Below are 16,948 nucleotides of genomic sequence, written 5' to 3'. Positions count from 1 at the left end.
AATGGTAAATGCAAAGTTGATTGAAAAGTACAATGAATGTTTAAGTTTTTAAAAATGTATTACAGTAAAAAGATTCTTTCCCACTAAACCCCTTCAGGAGTCTCCTCCTCCCTTTAAACACACCCTATTATTATGCTGGCCACTTGTTAAAGTACTGCAGTTCTGGAAATACTTTTATGAGCACCTTTAGTTACTGTGTTATGGCTACTCAATGTTCTGAATCAATTCAGAACATTTATTTTTCTTGGTGATTTTGACTTCAGAAAACAACCAGAAGTTACATAGGGCCAGATTTGATGAATAAGGTGGGTAAGGACACACCATAATATTTTACAAGCCTAGCTTTTCACTGGCTGGCACTTCGCATTGGTATTCACCTATTTGTGCTCCCACCTCATAAACACACAAAAGGGAACTTCCAGAACTGACTCACAAAGTGGCAACAACGGTGGGGTAAGCATGTTCAAAGCGACAGGAGTAGACTGAAGGGAGTTAATGACAATGTGACTTTTACTCTAATACCTTTTTAAAATGTAAACATTCACAGTGTATTTCAATCACATGACACAGTAGTTCCAAAATAACAGTTACAGCTCAAAAAATTGAGAAAACTTTTACTATATCTCAATACTGTAATAATAAGGTATAACGAAACATACTAATGTGAAAAATACTTTCTCAGTGGTAGTAGTGGCAATACTTAAAAGGAGTTGAGCTTAAAAATAGGTTAATTACTAGAAAACTAATAACCTCAATGCATGTGAACATTATATGGTGTAACATGAGGTAAGATTAATAATGTCAATAATAATGAAAATAAGGATGGGGAAATAGAGGAGGAGAAGGGTAAGGGGAAGAGAAAGGAAATTTAAAAAAGAAGCTATAGAATGTATGTGTACCCATTCCCCAAGATGACTGTACTGTAAGCATGTACTAATAAAATTTAAAAATAGGTTAATTACTGTTGTTCTAGCTTTGTCTAAATTTTTACATTTACTATTTTGCTGCTGCTGCTTTTTTTTTTTGGTACCAGGGATCGAACTCAAACTGTGTGCTTGCCAGACAGGCGCTTATGCTGCTGAGCTAAATTCTCAGCCCCATCTTGCTTCTTTAACACTCACTAAGGCAACAAGCCAGTATGAAGTTACATGGGGACAGTGTAGTGTCAGAACAGTGTCAGCCCATATAATAAAGCTGACCTTTGTAAGCATAAGTATTGAAGCAAAAATTGTATTTTTTGAGGTATATTCATAAAATAATCCTTTTGGGGAGAATACTCATAAGTTATCAATGACATAGGACTTATTTTGAACTCTTGCAACATTTATCAAACCTTCAAATGACTCCTTATACTGGACAATATTCGGATGCTTCATGTTTGCCAACACTGCAACTTCTCTCCTTGATTCTTCCCTTTCTTTACTGGACATCTTAAATGGGAGGAACAAAGAATGAGTAAAATTAAGACACAGATATAAGAGCTAAAAGTCCTTCAGGAAAAAAGTGATTTAAAAACAAAAGGTACTAGTACAGACTAATCAACAAAATACAGCAAGAAGTTAAAAAGAATGAGTACATCTGTAAGTAAAAATATTTTAAGATAGCCAAACTAAATTAAGTTAGAAAATAGTAGATTTTCTAACCACAAAACCATAAGCATATATCACCAGATTTCTGAAAAGCAGCTATACAGACTACTCTGAAATTAGCAGTGCCCTTTGGGATTAAAGCAATTTTTCATTTCTGTTACATACTGTTATATTTTTCAGGTCCTTTAACAATAAGCCGCAATGTAGCTAGATTACTGTTTCCTTGAAGATAAAACCTAATCAGACAAAAATTCTAGAATGATTTTAAGAGATATTCCTTGAGCTCAGGGCTCATTTTCAGGTCTTATTTTTGGGTAAATTTGATATTATTGGGTAACCAAACTAAAAATATACTTACTCTTGAGATATTAATTTCCTTGATAACATATTGCCTGCCATCCTCTGTAGATTTAACAAGGATGGCTTTTCCAAAAGAACCTTGTCCAATCTTTTGTAGTCTAACATACTTCTCCATGCTTCTTTTTCTAAGGCATTTTTATAAGTATGCTAGACATAAGAAAAAAAGTGACAGTTAAAGGAGTTAAAGTATGTCTTCCATAATAATTATGATGTTGAATTCAAATTCCATGCCAAGTTAATTGATTAAGATCATTAGTAGCTTTGGCAATCACGACTCTAAGAGAGTGTAATTTCATGAGTCACCAGAGTATAATACATTTGGTAGTGACATCTCTTTAAAAATGAGAGAAATGGGAAAAATCAAAAGCAATAATTACCACAGCCTACCGGCATGATCACCCTTAATGCAGACATACATGAATGTAGTATGTTAATCTGAAACTAATCAACATTCACTTTACCCAATTTAATCTTTCTATTTCCATGCATAGTAAGCAAGTTTCCAAAGTATGATTCCTTTCTAGGAGAAAATAAGTGGCCAGGAAACTGTTTTAATATTTCTGTGACAGCTTACCATATTTCTCATCATAAATTTATAAACTGATATTCTCATTTCATCCATCAATACTAAATTTGTTTAATTTTATTTTGCTTCTAAGGAAAAAAGAGTCAGTCTCCTTAAATAACAAAATTTATATTCTGGACTTACAAAACTAAAGGCTTCTGATGAAATCAATGAGATAATTACGCTTCATGAAATTTTATGGGAAAGTGCTTTCTTCTATTTTAGAAAACACTCTAACAATACTCCATTTCAAAATTTCTACAGGAAACTAGAATGCTTTTAGCAACTTTCAGGGAAACAAGAAAAAATTTATTATAGCACTAAAGCATCATCACTGAGTTAAAAAGGAAAAGTCATTCCAAATATATTAAGCCCAAGTTGCATCAACTGGCAGAATAATGGTTATCTGGGAACTGGCCAAAATTTAATGATTTCTCTAGTACTTGAAAGCTCAATATATTACATTTCCATGCTACTTAGAAAAAAAAGTAATGATAAACTCATCCTAGGAAACTAAATTTAATAAAGTAAATTACATTAAATAATAACCACATGATGAGATTACTTCATAATCCTCATTATCCTGTGAGTTTCTGCCAATGGAAGAAAAACAAAATTAGTCAATTTGGCCCTACCTGAAAATATAGCTGCCAATTCCTTTCTAGGGATTACAGTAACAAGATGAAAGATCTAAAGGTCTCCAGTATTGCACTGTACTGCCAACCACACTGGTAAGTATTACGGTTCTGACTAAGTAAAACAGAAGGGAAACTACTGAGCCTGGTATTAAAGAAAGATGGCTCCAACTGCTATCAAATACTGTGAAGCTAGACACTTCAAACAATGAGAGTCTTGCAGTATAGTTTCAGCAACTGACAAGCCCCTCTTTTTGTATCAATATAGATGAGAGGAAGTAAAAGAGAAAACATGAAAAAAAAAAGGTTACTTTCAGTGTTTATAACATGTTTAACTGAGCTCCTTATTTCATAGCTGTGAGATTTTTCAAATGAATTATAATTCTAGAAAAAATTTCAAGTCAACTGAAACAAGAGGTAATAACTAAATTTAAAATCATTATGGTATGTAAATGAAATAATATGAGAAACCTGATCTGAGTTGATTATTATAATGAACTAAATTTTAAAAGTAGGTAAAAATTTCCAACATCAAATGAAATCAGGATATCAACTTGACTCTACAATATTCTTTTTTGGGGAGGGGCCACCAGGAATCAAACTCACGACCTCATGCTTGCCAGGCAGGTGCTTGTTCTACAGTATTCTTAAGGTCTTTAACAATTACATTAATTTAATCCCTGCAATACATATCTGATATTCTGGATATTCAAAAATCACAGGCTTATCATACTGGAGATTTCCAAAAGTGATGAATTCAAAATCAAGAAAAAAAAACCCAGCTACATACCAAAAAGATAATCTTCAAGTTGTCTGAGCTTCAATTTCTATTCCTAAAAACAGTAAAATTTAAACATAATGAGATCCTAATACCATTACTAACAGCCTACATCTTAAGAGGAAAAGAGTAAGCAAATTAGACAACCAGAAACTTCAGCACTGATTAGAATTGCACTATAGCCACAAAGAGTAAGAATGATAAGAGAAACATGGCAAAAAACCTGTAAAGCAGTCCAACATAATTAGTCTCCTTTGCAGCTCCCAATCAGAATACTGGCAATAGCAGGCAGAGGTAAGAATGGAAAAACCACCTATGATTTGGAAGTTTAAGCAAAAGTTCATGTAAGAAATAATGAGATACTTGTGGGAAGATGGCAGTGTGGTAAGCAGCAGACAAAAAGCCTCTTGCCCTAAAACTCTGCCACCAAAGGAGGGGAATTCTTGTTCCTGGTGAGCCTGCTGCTGCAGGTCCAGAGGGGAGGGGGATATGCCCTCCATTGAGCCCACTGAAATAGGCCCAAGAGGAAACCATGCCCCCAGTGACCCTAAAGGAAAAGAGGTCACATCCCAGGGCCCCAATACCATTGGGGGAGCATCAGTGACCACCACCCTGTCCTCTCTGTCACTCCAGTAACCTCAGATCAGAGGAGTCCAGGTGCCTGGCCTAGGCCCCTACACCATGTGACAAGCAGTCAGTGCAGGAAGCACCTGGGACTGTGCAACCTACTGATTTGGAAGAACAGCAAAATGTCAAGATGGAGGAGCAAGGTGCAATCTCAGGCCCCCAACCCACCCAGAACAAGTCTAAGACACATAGACACAAAATAAATTAGAAATCACACACTTGGGGCTGGGGATTTAGCTCAGTGGTAAAAGTGCCTGCCTTGCAAGCGTGTGGTCATGAGTTCGATCCCTGGTACCGGTAAAAATACAAAACAAAACAAAACAAACAAACAAAAAAAAAGAAATCACACACTTGAAATTTCTGAAATGACAGCTACTGAAGTAAAGAAACAACTTAGTGTTTATACTGTTTGATCAACTTAGTGTTTATACTGTTTGATTATTGTTTTATTTTGTTCTCTTTAAAATAAAATGGTGAGAATCTATTCTGATCATGATGGTGTAGTTAATATCAGACAATTCCACTTTCAAAATGATTTAAGACCTAACTAAATATATATAAAAGCAGATAGAAATTGAAGGGCTATAATCATTGGGAGGAAGGAAAATGCGAGTAGGTCCTATATTCACAGCTTTTTCCTGAAAACATTTTCCAAACTGTTCCACACTACAATGGAGCTCAAGCATAAAGTAGCCGTCTTGGGGCTGAAGAAAGCATTCATTGTTTAGGTCTACCAAAGCCCTCAAGAGGAAGAAAAAGAATAAGAGCCCAGAAATCTGCAAATAGATTCCATTCTTGTCAGCCTGTTTCTAAGCTGTGCATGCAGAGGAAACAGTAAAACAGACTAACAAATCCTGAAAGTAGGACAATCAATGTTATTCATCAATACTCCATCAACCTGACAAAACAAAATTAACAGCTTTCTTAAGATACACGATTCAGAGCTTCTATGGCTTTTCATTTACATCAAGCATCCAATTAAAAATTATGAAACATCTAAAAAAACAGCAAGAAGATTTACAAATAACTAAAAAATGAAGTCATCAGATGGGATATTTTACCATAATTAGTATGTACTAGAAAAAAGCAAAGATGGAAAAAAGACGTATTTCTAAAGATGAAGAATTTTAACAAAGAATTAAATATATGTGTGAAGTTAAATGGACATTCTAGAATGAAAATATAAAATATGTGAAATTAAGAACTTATTCATAGATATTATAGAAAATAGGACCCAGTAAAGACAGTATTAATAACTTGGAAAATGGACTGTTTTGGTTAGTTTTGTCTCATTTTTGGGACAAAATACCTGACATCTCCAAAATTAAAGAAGGAAAGGTTTATTTAGCCCACAGTTTGTGGAGGTTTCAATCCATACTCAGCTGGCTCCAATGCAGGGTAGCCTAGCAGAGGGGTAGCAGTTCTTGGTGGTGGAAAACAGTAAAAGCAACAAGAGTAAAAAGGAAGAACACAAGATAAGGCTCTATTCCTTATATTGTATGTAGGCCACCCACCCTAACACTCACTCATAAGGCCAGCATTGGACTATGAATCAATCACAAATTCTAGAAGCCTTTCCCATGCCTGTATGAGGCTTCGGGGAGACAGCCAGACACAAACCATTACATGGATCAAAAGAAAATATTCAACAAAAGAACAGGGGAGTGGAGAACACACAAAGGAAAAGAGAGAAGAAAAATATAAAGATTTTAATTCTTAATCTCTAAATTTAATGCTACTCTAATAAAAACACAAGCATTGGAGATGGGTGTGATTAGACAAGCCAACTTTAAAATGTATACAAAAAAAAAAGCATGACCCGTAAGATACAATGGGGCATGCCTATAATTTCAGTACCAGGACATCTAAGGCAGGAGGATCATGTGTTCCAGACAACCCAAGCTAGGTAGTGAGGTCCAGTCCAGTATGAGCTACATAGTGAGACCCTATCTCAAACAAAAAACACAAAACAAAACAAAACAAAACAAAAAAATAAAGCCAGGCATGGTGGCATATGCCTATAATCTCAGCACTTGGGAGGCTGAGGCAAGAGGATCGTTTGAGTTTGAGACCAGCCTGGGCTACAAGGTAAATTCAAGGCCAGCTTCAACTGCCTACTGAGACCCTGTCTCAAAAAGACAAAAACAAAACAAAGAAAAAGTAAAGAAGAAGCAAAAACAAAAGCAGCCAAGAAATATTGAAAAAGGACAGCAAAAGCAAATTCGTTTTAGTTGTTAACAAATCACAAATCTACTACAATTATGAGATAAATAATCACATCATAGAAAGTTCAGCAGTCAAAAATTTTAAAAACTCGGTGAGTAATCAGGGAGACTTTGTAAATTAGTAGGAAAAACATAGATTTTGAAATAAATAGGTCAAAGAAAACAAACAGCCATGAGGGATAAGGCTAGACCTACTTCCTTATGTACCTCAACCTATATTCAAGTTGATGAAACATTCAAATACAAATGCAAAAAAACCCCAAAAACAAACCTTCTAGTGATAAAATATAGAATGATTTTTATAATCATAAAAGAAACTTTGAGGCATTAATATGACCTCACAAAAATTCAGCACAGCATAAATTAATATAAGTCAAATTCAAATGACAATTCAAAAAAAATTTTACCTCACTTCAACAAAAGTTCCTTTTGCTAATGAAAATGTATTTTCAGAGAAAAAATTGAATAGAAAAATGAATAAAAAACATAAAATTGAAAGTTAACAAGCTGGGCACAGTGGCCCATACCTATAATCTCACTCAACATTCTGAGAGGCAGAGGCAGGATAATTGCAAGTTTGAGCCCAAAATGGCTAACTGTGTAACTCAGCAAAACTTGATATCAAAAAACTTTTAAGAGTCAGGCATGGTGGCAGATGTCTATAATTTCAGCACTCAGGAGGCTGAGGCAGGAGGATCCATGTGAGTTCAAGGCCAGCTCTGGCCTACAAAGTGCATCCAAGGCCAACCTGAATTACAGTGAGACCCTGTCTCAAAAAAAAGCTGGGGATATAGCTCAGTGGCACAGTGCCTGCATGGCAAGCACAAGATCCTAGGTTTGATTTGTAGCATACACACACACACACACACACACACACACACACACACACACAAATTAAAGGCTGGGGATATAGCTCAGTGTGAAGAAAGTCCTGGTTCAATACCACAAGAAAAATAATTGACAACAAAAAGGAATGTAAATGGTGTTAAAATGTGCCAAGGTACCGCATCTCCTATTTAAAAGAATCAGAATTTTTTTAGTGAAAGAGGTAATTTTATGTTATAATCTTCTACAATAAGAAAACAGTATAAGAGATATTATTTTCAACCTCAGAATGGCAAAATTCAGGAACTTTATTATTGTACTGTTTTGGAGGATTTAAAGAAACAATATGGTAGCTGTTTAAACTGCCTCAAATACTAAATAAAACAATTTAGTGATATCTAACAAAACACACACTTTGATTCAGTGATTCTAGTTCTAGGAATTAACTTTATAACTAGTTCCAAATGTAGCTCCGCATGGTGACAAATGCCTGTAATCCTAGCACTCTGGGAGGATAAGAAGGAGCCCAAATTTGAACCCCACCTGGGTATTTCAACAACTTAATAAAACCCTACTTCAAAATAAAAAAATTAAAAAGGGGTGGGAGACAAAATAAAAAGGACTGGGGATATAAATCAAAGCTAAGGCTCTAAATTTAGTGCTCAGTCCCCTCCCCAAAAGAAATCAAAACAAAAAAACCCCAAATGTATTGAAAATGATATGTGTAAACTAATCTTCTAACATAGTAATTTTAAGGGCAAAGCTTAAATATCCATAAAAAATAAAAGAAGGATTTATATTGGAACAGATTAATTTCTATGTACTAGATTTTTTTGAAGGATTAAAATAATAAATGTGGTACACAATAGCCTCCCCTTATCCATGGGGACATTTCTCCTATATTTAAGTACCTATGATAAAGTTTAATTTATAAATTTGGCATTGTATGACATTAACAATAATAAAGTAGAATGATTATAACAATATATTGTAAAAAAATTATGTGATCTCTCTAAAGATATATGGTTTACTATTACTTTTTTTTGGTATTGAGAATTGAACTCAGGACCTTGCACTTGACAGGCTAGTGCTTGTGCCACTGAGCTAGATTCCTGGCCCAACTATTACATTTTTAAAGAAACACTTTATGGGGCTGGGGATTTAGCTCAGCGGCATAAGCACCTGCCTTGCAAGCAGGCAGTCATGAGTTCGATCCCCGGTACTGATAAAAAGGAAAAAGACAAAAAAAAAAAAAAAAAAAGAAAGAAAAAGAAGAAGCACTTTACAGATTTTCTTTGTATTTTCCAAATGACAAGTATCACTTGTCTTGCACTTTCAGGCCATTAAGTAAACTAAGGATTACCTGAACACTATTATAATGTGACAGTCAACCTGACCACCTATAGGGCTACTAAGTGATGGGAAGGTAGAATATTTGGAGAGTGAATATGCTGCACAAAGGGATGATTCATTTTTTTTTTGTCTTTTTTTCATTTTTACCGGTACCAAGGATCAAACTCACGACCGCTTGCTTGCAAAGCAGGTACTTATGCCGCTGAGCTAAATCCCCTGCCCCAAAGGGATGATTCATGTCCCAAGTAGAATAGCTTAAGATTTCATCATACCACTCAGAATGGTATGTAATTTAAAATTTAGGAATTGTTAATTTCTAAAATTTCCCACTTAACAGTTTGGACCACGGTTGCCAACAGACAACTGATTCTAGATAAGAGGACACACACAAATAAAAGCAAATACATATGCCAGTATCTATATTTACATTTATTTATACATGTGTGTATTTGTAGACATATATACCCATAATTGCATGTGTAAATACAATGGTACCTTGGTTCATGAACACCTTTGTTTGCAAACAACTTGGTTTGCAAACACAAGTGTCTGTCAAAATTTTTTGTTTGTAAACTACATCAGGTGACAAACACAACTGCAGACATCTTTCCCGCACAAACACAAATGTGGCCACCTTTTCCAGAATCATGGAACAAATTAAGTTCATGAACCAAGGTACTTCTGAAATACCTCTGGAAGGATACACAATAAACTGGTAACACTAATTGCTGGAAGGGAAATGAGTAGTGAAGAAGTTTTTTTCAATCTCTTGCACTTTTTGAATTTTGAATCATATAAATATATTATATATTCAAAACACACCACCATACTACAATAGCCTGGTGTGGTGACACATGCTTGTATTTCCATCACTTAAGGGGCTGTGGCAGGAGGATTGCAGCCGGTAAAATTCCAGCTGTATTACACAACAAGTTCAAGGACAGCCTGAAGTACATAGCAAGATCCTGTCTCAAAATAAATAAATAAACAAACCAATTAAAATATTAATAGAAGTATTAGGAACACAGGCTAAAACAATTTATTTTACTTAAATCATTGAACAGTTTTCTGTTTCCAAACTGCCCACCTTGACATTTAAAGTTTTCCTATGGCATCAAGTTTTCTGTGTTTTGTTCCAGAAAAAAAACTATCTCAGTCTTAGCCAAATCAGGTATCTTTCCTTCTGTTTTACTAACAATTTCTTTAAAGTCACAAGTAAGAAATGTTTGATATAATAAAATTATACCACACATGAAAAATGTTACAGAACATGAATGAAAAGCCATATCCTCCTCCATCTGGAACACATACTGATAGGCATTCAGCCCTCATTAGCTATTCTAGATATGTGATACACAGGTTGTCTTGAAACATTAGTAAAGGGATGGCGACAGAAGTTTTTTGGTACTATTTACAATCACAGTTCATATATATAAATTATCTAAAACAATAAATACCAATTTGAAATGTGAGAGAGGTTGAGTTTATCTTCTTTACTTATAATTACTCAAAGAATCAGAAAACAAAAATGGGATTATTTGGTTTTCTTCTCTATAGGTCTATTGAAACAGCACTTAAGAGGTTCTGTAGTGCAAACTGTCAAAATGCAAATAAGGACTTTATATTCATGAAAAGGTGTCATGTTCATGACTTGGACAAGAAGGCACAAGGGTAGACAGAGGAAAATTTACTTGGAATACAATGCCAATGTATTATTAACATGACCTCAAAAGAACTGCCGGTAAGTTCTACAACCTTTACAAAATACCTGACAGTGACTTTTACTGTGCAAAAACCTGTTTTCCCACAAAACAGAATAGACAATTTTAAATGAAATCAATCTGGAGATCCTCTAACACCAGACAAATCTAAATCAGGAACAAAGAACCACTTCTCTTCATATTTGGTTCCCCTCCATTCATCTCTACAATTTGTTGCATCATAAGAAAAGGCCATTATTAGCTTAAATAAGATACTACTTTTAATCCTTCATAAATATTTCCGTATAATTTGCCCTGGTAGTGAAAGAAATGTTCTGCTTCTTGGAGCAAATTTTATTACACAGTTCTGAAAAGTTTGTATAAAACTGTTATCAGGGCAGGAAGATACCCTGGTGATACAGCACTTGTCTAGCATGCATGCCGCCCTGAGTTCAATCCCAGCACCACCATTACCCTCAAAAAGGAAAAAAGTTATGATGAATTCTTAAGATATAACTTTTGCTACGTTGTAAATGAAAACTGTCAGATCAGGAAAACAGATAAATGCAACCGGATAACTCTATTCATTATCTCTTCTTAATCAAAATATAGATAATTTAGGATAGAGGCAGCGAAACAATTTATGCTTATCCATGCAAAGATTTCTATTATTATTTTAAATTCACTTTTCCCTAGTGTTTAAAAATGCCCAAGGATTTCTTTGAAATAGTTTTTTAGACAAATAACGTTTTAGTAAGATGAAAGTATTTTCTATACACTTAAGGTGAGTATCCATGCAATCTCTAACAAACAAATCTATACAGGTCTCATTTCCAGTATGATTTTACTATTTTGCATGCCATTGCTTCCTAAGTTTAACTCACCTCAGTGACACAAGGACGTTAGCAGAAATAACGGTGGCGACCAATCAGCATCAGTCTAGAAGTGGTAGTCTTCCTGTTGGACTTAACAAGGCAGAGCCATCATCCTACATTTTGAAAATGACATCCTGAAAGACAAACCAAGCCTGTGTAAATAGCAACAGCTCAGAGCCCAGACTGAAAGGGAGCAACAGACTCCCACTCCTGCCACCCGTCTCTGGCTAACCTCAGGCTGGACTCTTTCCAGCCTCGCCCAACGCCCAGAAGACAAACCCACACTGCCTGGAGATGACAAACTGGTTTCTGACCCCCTTGGAAACCGCGGGCGGCAGCAGGGGGAGTGTCCCGGTTACCGTCTCTGCACCCTCACAGAGGTCGTCCCCAGTGGCCTTGGGGTGGGGACGGGCAGCATTTGGGATTGCGAGACTACCTGAGTGCCACTCTCCTCCTGCCTGGCAACAGTGGCTTTAGAATCCGGAACAGGGGAACAACTATTCACGACTTCAAGACACAGACAGCACAGCCTAGTGCCCAAAACCCTGGGGCGAGTGCAGATGAAAGGGGAGTGGCCAGCGCGTCCCCGGCGCGGACGTGTGACGTCAGCGCGCGGGAGCCGGCGCGTGGCGGAGGTGGGCGGGGGCGGAGCGGGAGTTTGGGCTCCTGGAGTGAGGACAGAAGCTGTGAAAGAAGATGAAGAGCGCAAGGGAAGGCAGAGATCAGGGGGAGGATTCATCAGTAAAAGTGTAATAACATTTTCCTGTACGTATTATACAAAGAAGGGGATTTTAAACCTTGAGATCTGACTGCTTAATGATACCACGTTTAAAATAATTTTAAAAATCCTTTTCCAGATTTATTTTGGACGAATAAAGCAAGGGAGCGTTTGCAAGATTTGACATTTTAAAAAGCAAACACAGTAATGTGATTTTCGATGTCTTTACACCTACTGTGTATAAATTGTATGATAAGGGTTTGATAATGTGTATGTATATTCCAAGTGTATGTATATTCTGCATGTCAGGACTTGCAAAGATACATAGATTCTCCCAAAGTGAAACACTAGTGTTACCTCAAGTATCTCTACTACTAGACTACTAAGCTGTTGGTTTGCCTTATGTAAAGGAACCTCAAGGTACTGTCCAGTTCAAATCTGAAGCTGAAGGAGCGTAACATGAAGTATATCTTGGTTGTTCTGTAGCATCGTGCCTATTTTTTCACGTTGTATATAGCTACGGTGGAAAAAACTAGAAATTGCCAAAAAAGAAATGTTTCAGAAGTCGAACATTTCAGATTTTTGCTTCAAAGAAATCCACCTCCTTTTTTCCATGCCCTATTTCCCTTTCTCTGTCTCTTTTCTCTCTCTCCTCTCTCTCTCTCCCCCCCCCCTTCTCTCTCCTCTCTCTCGTCTCTGTCTCACTCACTCACACACACACACACACACACAGCCTTCTCTGGGTTGTCATGCCAATCTTGTTTTGTGGTACTTAACAGTTTATGCCTAGAGCGGAAATTGGAAGTGTTTTATTTCTTTGCCAGAAGATGGCACTGCAAGTCACCTAAAAGGGCACCTTGGAGAAAATTTGCTTTAGTTTATACCTTCAATCTCCATGAAGCTACTAAAGTTATTCTCCATATTCCTTTCATTTCTAGGCTGAGATCTCTCCCGCTGCCAGTTAGAAGGAATTTGGTATCTGAATGCACAATAACTCTAGTTCCGCCCACATCCATTTATACAGAAAAGTATGAAAACAATGCCAATTGGTAATCAGATAAATTTCTTTTTCTGCTTACAAGGGGAATGGCTATTCAGATATGTCCTTAGATAATAATTCTTTAGGATCCTATTATAAACTATTGGTGGGAATATAAATGGTTGCAGTCTGTGTGGGTAGTCTGCATATCTTTCAACTCAGCAGTTTCAATTCTAGGACCAGTAGTCCATGATGTATACACAACGATAACTACTAGTGTTCATATCTAGGAAAAACTAGAAACAATGTAAATGTTTAACGATAAGGTATTGATTAAATAAATTACAATATAGTCAAATAATTTAACACTCTAAAGCCATGACAGAGGGTGAGCAGTATCTATTTTTATTGACACAGAAAAATGTCCTTGATATATTGTTGAGTAAAGCAGGTGACTCTACTAAAATTTAGAGAATTATCTGATGATTTCCCTTTTTGGTTTATATACCATTATACAGTCTAATGTTTTTAAAATAGTAATCTTTTTGACTTTTATTCTTTTTCTTTAAATATTTTTTTTGAGTTTTCTTCCAAGCAAATGCAGATTTTGATGCTTTCCTTAAAACAGCCCATAAGCATATGCAAAAGAGTCTTCTCCAGCCTCAGAGTTCACCTCTGTGTACATTCCTCTGTGAAATTGACAGTAACAGTTTTACCGAAATCACCTACATTTTTCTCTTAGTTTCTAAAAACAAATATGTAAATAGTTTTAAACCTTTAAATGGGGTCATAGTACACACAATGTTTTACAACCAGCAATTTTTATTTAACAGTGTATCATAAACATCTCTCCAGAGATCAATTAATTCGCATCAATGACATTAACATGCCAAGACATGGTGGTATCCAAATCTGTTCAGCCAGTCCCCATCCGGTAAACTCAGATTCTTTCCAATGGCATTGTTGTTTCTAAGGTACAGATTTCTAAGGGATAGATTCACAGTAGATTTACTGTGTCAAAAGTATTCATTTTTTACTTTAATAAGTCCTCACATGCTTTGGATATCTATCGTTATGTAACAAACCATTCTAAAACTTAGCAACTTAAAACAACACTAATTTATCATTTTTCATAATTTTGTGAGAAGTCCAGGAGGGTTCTGCTAAATGGTTTTTTGGTTCCACATGATTTCAACTGCAATAATTCACTTAACTCCATTGAGCTAGCAACTGTGCTGGACCAGGCAGTCCAAGAGGCTTCACTCACACATCTAGAGCTTCAGTGTTGCTCTGTAGTCTCTAAATATCACTGATTTGGACTGCTTACAATGTCATAGTCTCAGTACATTCATACTTTAAGACATGGAAATTGCCTCTCCTTTTAAAGGCTAGGTTAAGAAAAAGTGTGGCATTGTTTTTATCATATCTATAGACAAAATAAGGTTCATAGACAAAATTTACAAGATCAAAGTCAATCACAATCATGTTTGGAAAGAATCTGCCACATCTTGGGTGTAATACTGGTGTTTAGATGTCCCCCTAAACTCTCATGCAGTCATAGGTGGGGGGTTTTCAGAGGAGGCTGAATCTGAAGTGTGTGACTGATTCATTGTGCAATGCTAGGATTGGGTCACAGGGCTTAAGGGCATGTGATACTAAATTAGCCCACTGATTGGTTCAGCACCTACCCTAAACCAGGTAATCCAGACAGAATATAAAAGGGGCAGAAAGCTGCTGCTTTGGCTGCTTGTAGCTTGATGCTGACTGCTGCTACTGCTTCTCTTCTGCAGTGTCCCTTTGCCATGCCATCCTGCCTTGGGACCAGCAATTATGGAGTGAAACCTCTATATACTGTAAGCCAAATAAACCTTTCCTCCTTTAACTTTAGGCTTCGGGTATTTGGTTCCAGTGAGGAAGGTAACTAATACACTGGGTTACTTTCAAGCAGCATAATAAATCACACTCTCAATAGTGTTGTACCAAAAGTTCCCATTTCCACAGCATTTTCTCTAATTTTGTAGAAAATTTTAATTTCCTCCTATAATTACCTTTCAAATCCTTTGGTCCTTTCCTAGAAGATTATCGTTTTATGTTTGTAGGGGTTATCACTTACACATGGAAATTAACCATCTATCATATTATGGAACAAATGTTTTCTGCCAGTCACTTACTGTTTTATAATAATTTAGTCATACAGATTTATAAAATTCGCACATGGTCAATTCTGTCAATTACTTTGGTTTTCTATCTTGCCAAAAAGATGAGGTATAATAAAAAATATGGTGAATTAAAAATGTTTTAAAAGTGTATTAAAGGATATATTGCTACAAATTCTCATCAAAACACTTTCCCTTCCTTTGAACAGATCCATCCCACTGGTTTTGCTACTTTCTGAAGTAGTTCTGAATAGGAGTCCTTTTATGAATGTCTTTAGTTGTGCTGTTGAGGATGCCTGTATGTCCTGAACATATATATACCTGTTATGTTCATTTTGATTTGGAGAAAGAGCAAAGTCACATGGTGCCAGATCCAGTGAATAAGGTGCATGAGGGCACACTGTATGTTTTTACAAACAAGCCTGCCTTTCCCTGTATTGGCAGCAGCATTCACTGTATTTATCACAGTTCTTAAAGACATGAAAGAAAACTTCCAGTACTGCATCAGAAAGTGGCAAGCATGATAGAAAAATTATATTCAAAGGAAGAGGGAATATTTTGAGGGGGGATTAATTCCAATGTGTCTTTTACTATAATAAAATTTTAAAGCATTCACTGTATGTTCTGATCACACTACATCTATACCTGGGATTTAAACAGTAGCAGTTTAATGAATTTTATCTGATAGACCTAGTTCAGTATACGAAGATAAAATACTATCTAGTTAGTTCTTCTGTTTCAGGCTTTCTGGATTGGGTTACCCTCAAGAGCTCAAAGAAGAGTCAGTTAACTAAATAGAGAGATCAGGATCTATATGTAGAAGAGTAAAATGAAACACTGAGAAAAATAGCAAAATATGAAATAAAACACTGAGCCTTTACTTGTGCAGGACATGAGGAAGGGACCACTTTGTGGGATTGTTTTGAGAATGTGATTGGCTAAATTAGTTCAGAATCTATCAGCTCTCTCGAAAGGTCAGGCAGGGATTTGTAAAAAAAAAAAAATCACATGAAATTGGAAAATTGTGTGCCATATCACAGGACTCAAATGAAAACAGGAATACAAAGTTATTCTAGACCTGGATGAAATTGCTAAACTTTTACCACTATAAGTTCATCTTCTTTTTCCTTTCCTTGAGGTATTAAGGTTGGATGGTGGAGGAGGAGTAAATCGAATTTGAATATTGTTAAAAGTTTTTGTTAATACTACCTAAATTTAGTTCTAGCAACATTTTTTGTTTAAAGAACAAACACTGTCTTTCAATATAAATATTTCCTGTATACTGAGCACTTTGTGCAATACATACTAAGACAGAAGATGAATATAGTATGCTTTCGTATGCAGGATAATAGTCCCTTAAAGATGTTCATGCACCTTAAATCTCTGAAAAGTCAATATCCATCATGTTATAATTATATATCAGGATTCACCCTGCCATTGCTGCTTTGGAGATGGGAGGACAGAGTAATGAGTCAAAAAATAAGGCCCTAAAAAGATTATCTCAAAGTCCCTAAAAGAAAATAGCCCAACACTGACTTTAAACCAATGAGACCTATGACAGGC

The 16,948-nt window shown here is 35.9% G+C and overlaps 1 protein-coding gene and 1 long non-coding RNA gene across 19 annotated transcripts in view; one reads left to right on the top strand and one right to left on the bottom strand.

Annotated features, from left to right (window-relative positions):
- Positions 1-12,127, bottom strand: part of Nek1 (NIMA related kinase 1) — a 165,796-nt gene extending 153,669 nt beyond the window's left edge. For 16 of the 18 annotated variants that reach the window (XM_063234759.1, XM_063234764.1, XM_063234766.1 and 13 more), the window contains exons 1-5: positions 11,969-12,127; positions 11,542-11,666; positions 3,940-3,982; positions 1,948-2,096; positions 1,334-1,430 (exon numbers count right to left, since the gene is read on the bottom strand). In XM_063234759.1, coding sequence (XP_063090829.1) covers positions 1,334-1,430; positions 1,948-2,064 — 214 coding nt within the window. In that variant the 5' untranslated portion in view covers positions 2,065-2,096; positions 3,940-3,982; positions 11,542-11,666; positions 11,969-12,127. Of the gene's footprint in view, positions 1-1,333; positions 1,431-1,947; positions 2,097-3,050; positions 3,108-3,939; positions 3,983-11,541; positions 11,667-11,968 lie in introns of all 18 variants that reach the window. The other 2 variants (XM_063234760.1, XM_063234761.1) reach the window with 2 other exon arrangements.
- Positions 12,128-12,183: 56 nt separating this feature from the next.
- Positions 12,184-16,578, top strand: LOC106027544 (uncharacterized). Its single transcript, XR_001201132.3, has 3 exons — positions 12,184-12,297; positions 13,189-13,299; positions 15,020-16,578. It is a non-coding gene; the product is annotated as an uncharacterized LOC106027544 (long non-coding RNA).
- Positions 16,579-16,948: the final 370 nt, after the last annotated feature.

Source organism: Cavia porcellus, unplaced genomic scaffold, assembly GCF_034190915.1.
Source record: "Cavia porcellus strain 051 isolate PalLab524CR breed Dunkin Hartley unplaced genomic scaffold, mCavPor4.1 scaffold_24, whole genome shotgun sequence".
In the NCBI taxonomy this organism is placed as follows: Eukaryota; Metazoa; Chordata; class Mammalia; order Rodentia; family Caviidae; genus Cavia; species Cavia porcellus.
Note: the sequence above shows the minus strand (reverse complement) of the source record. Positions and strands in the feature narration are given on the sequence as shown.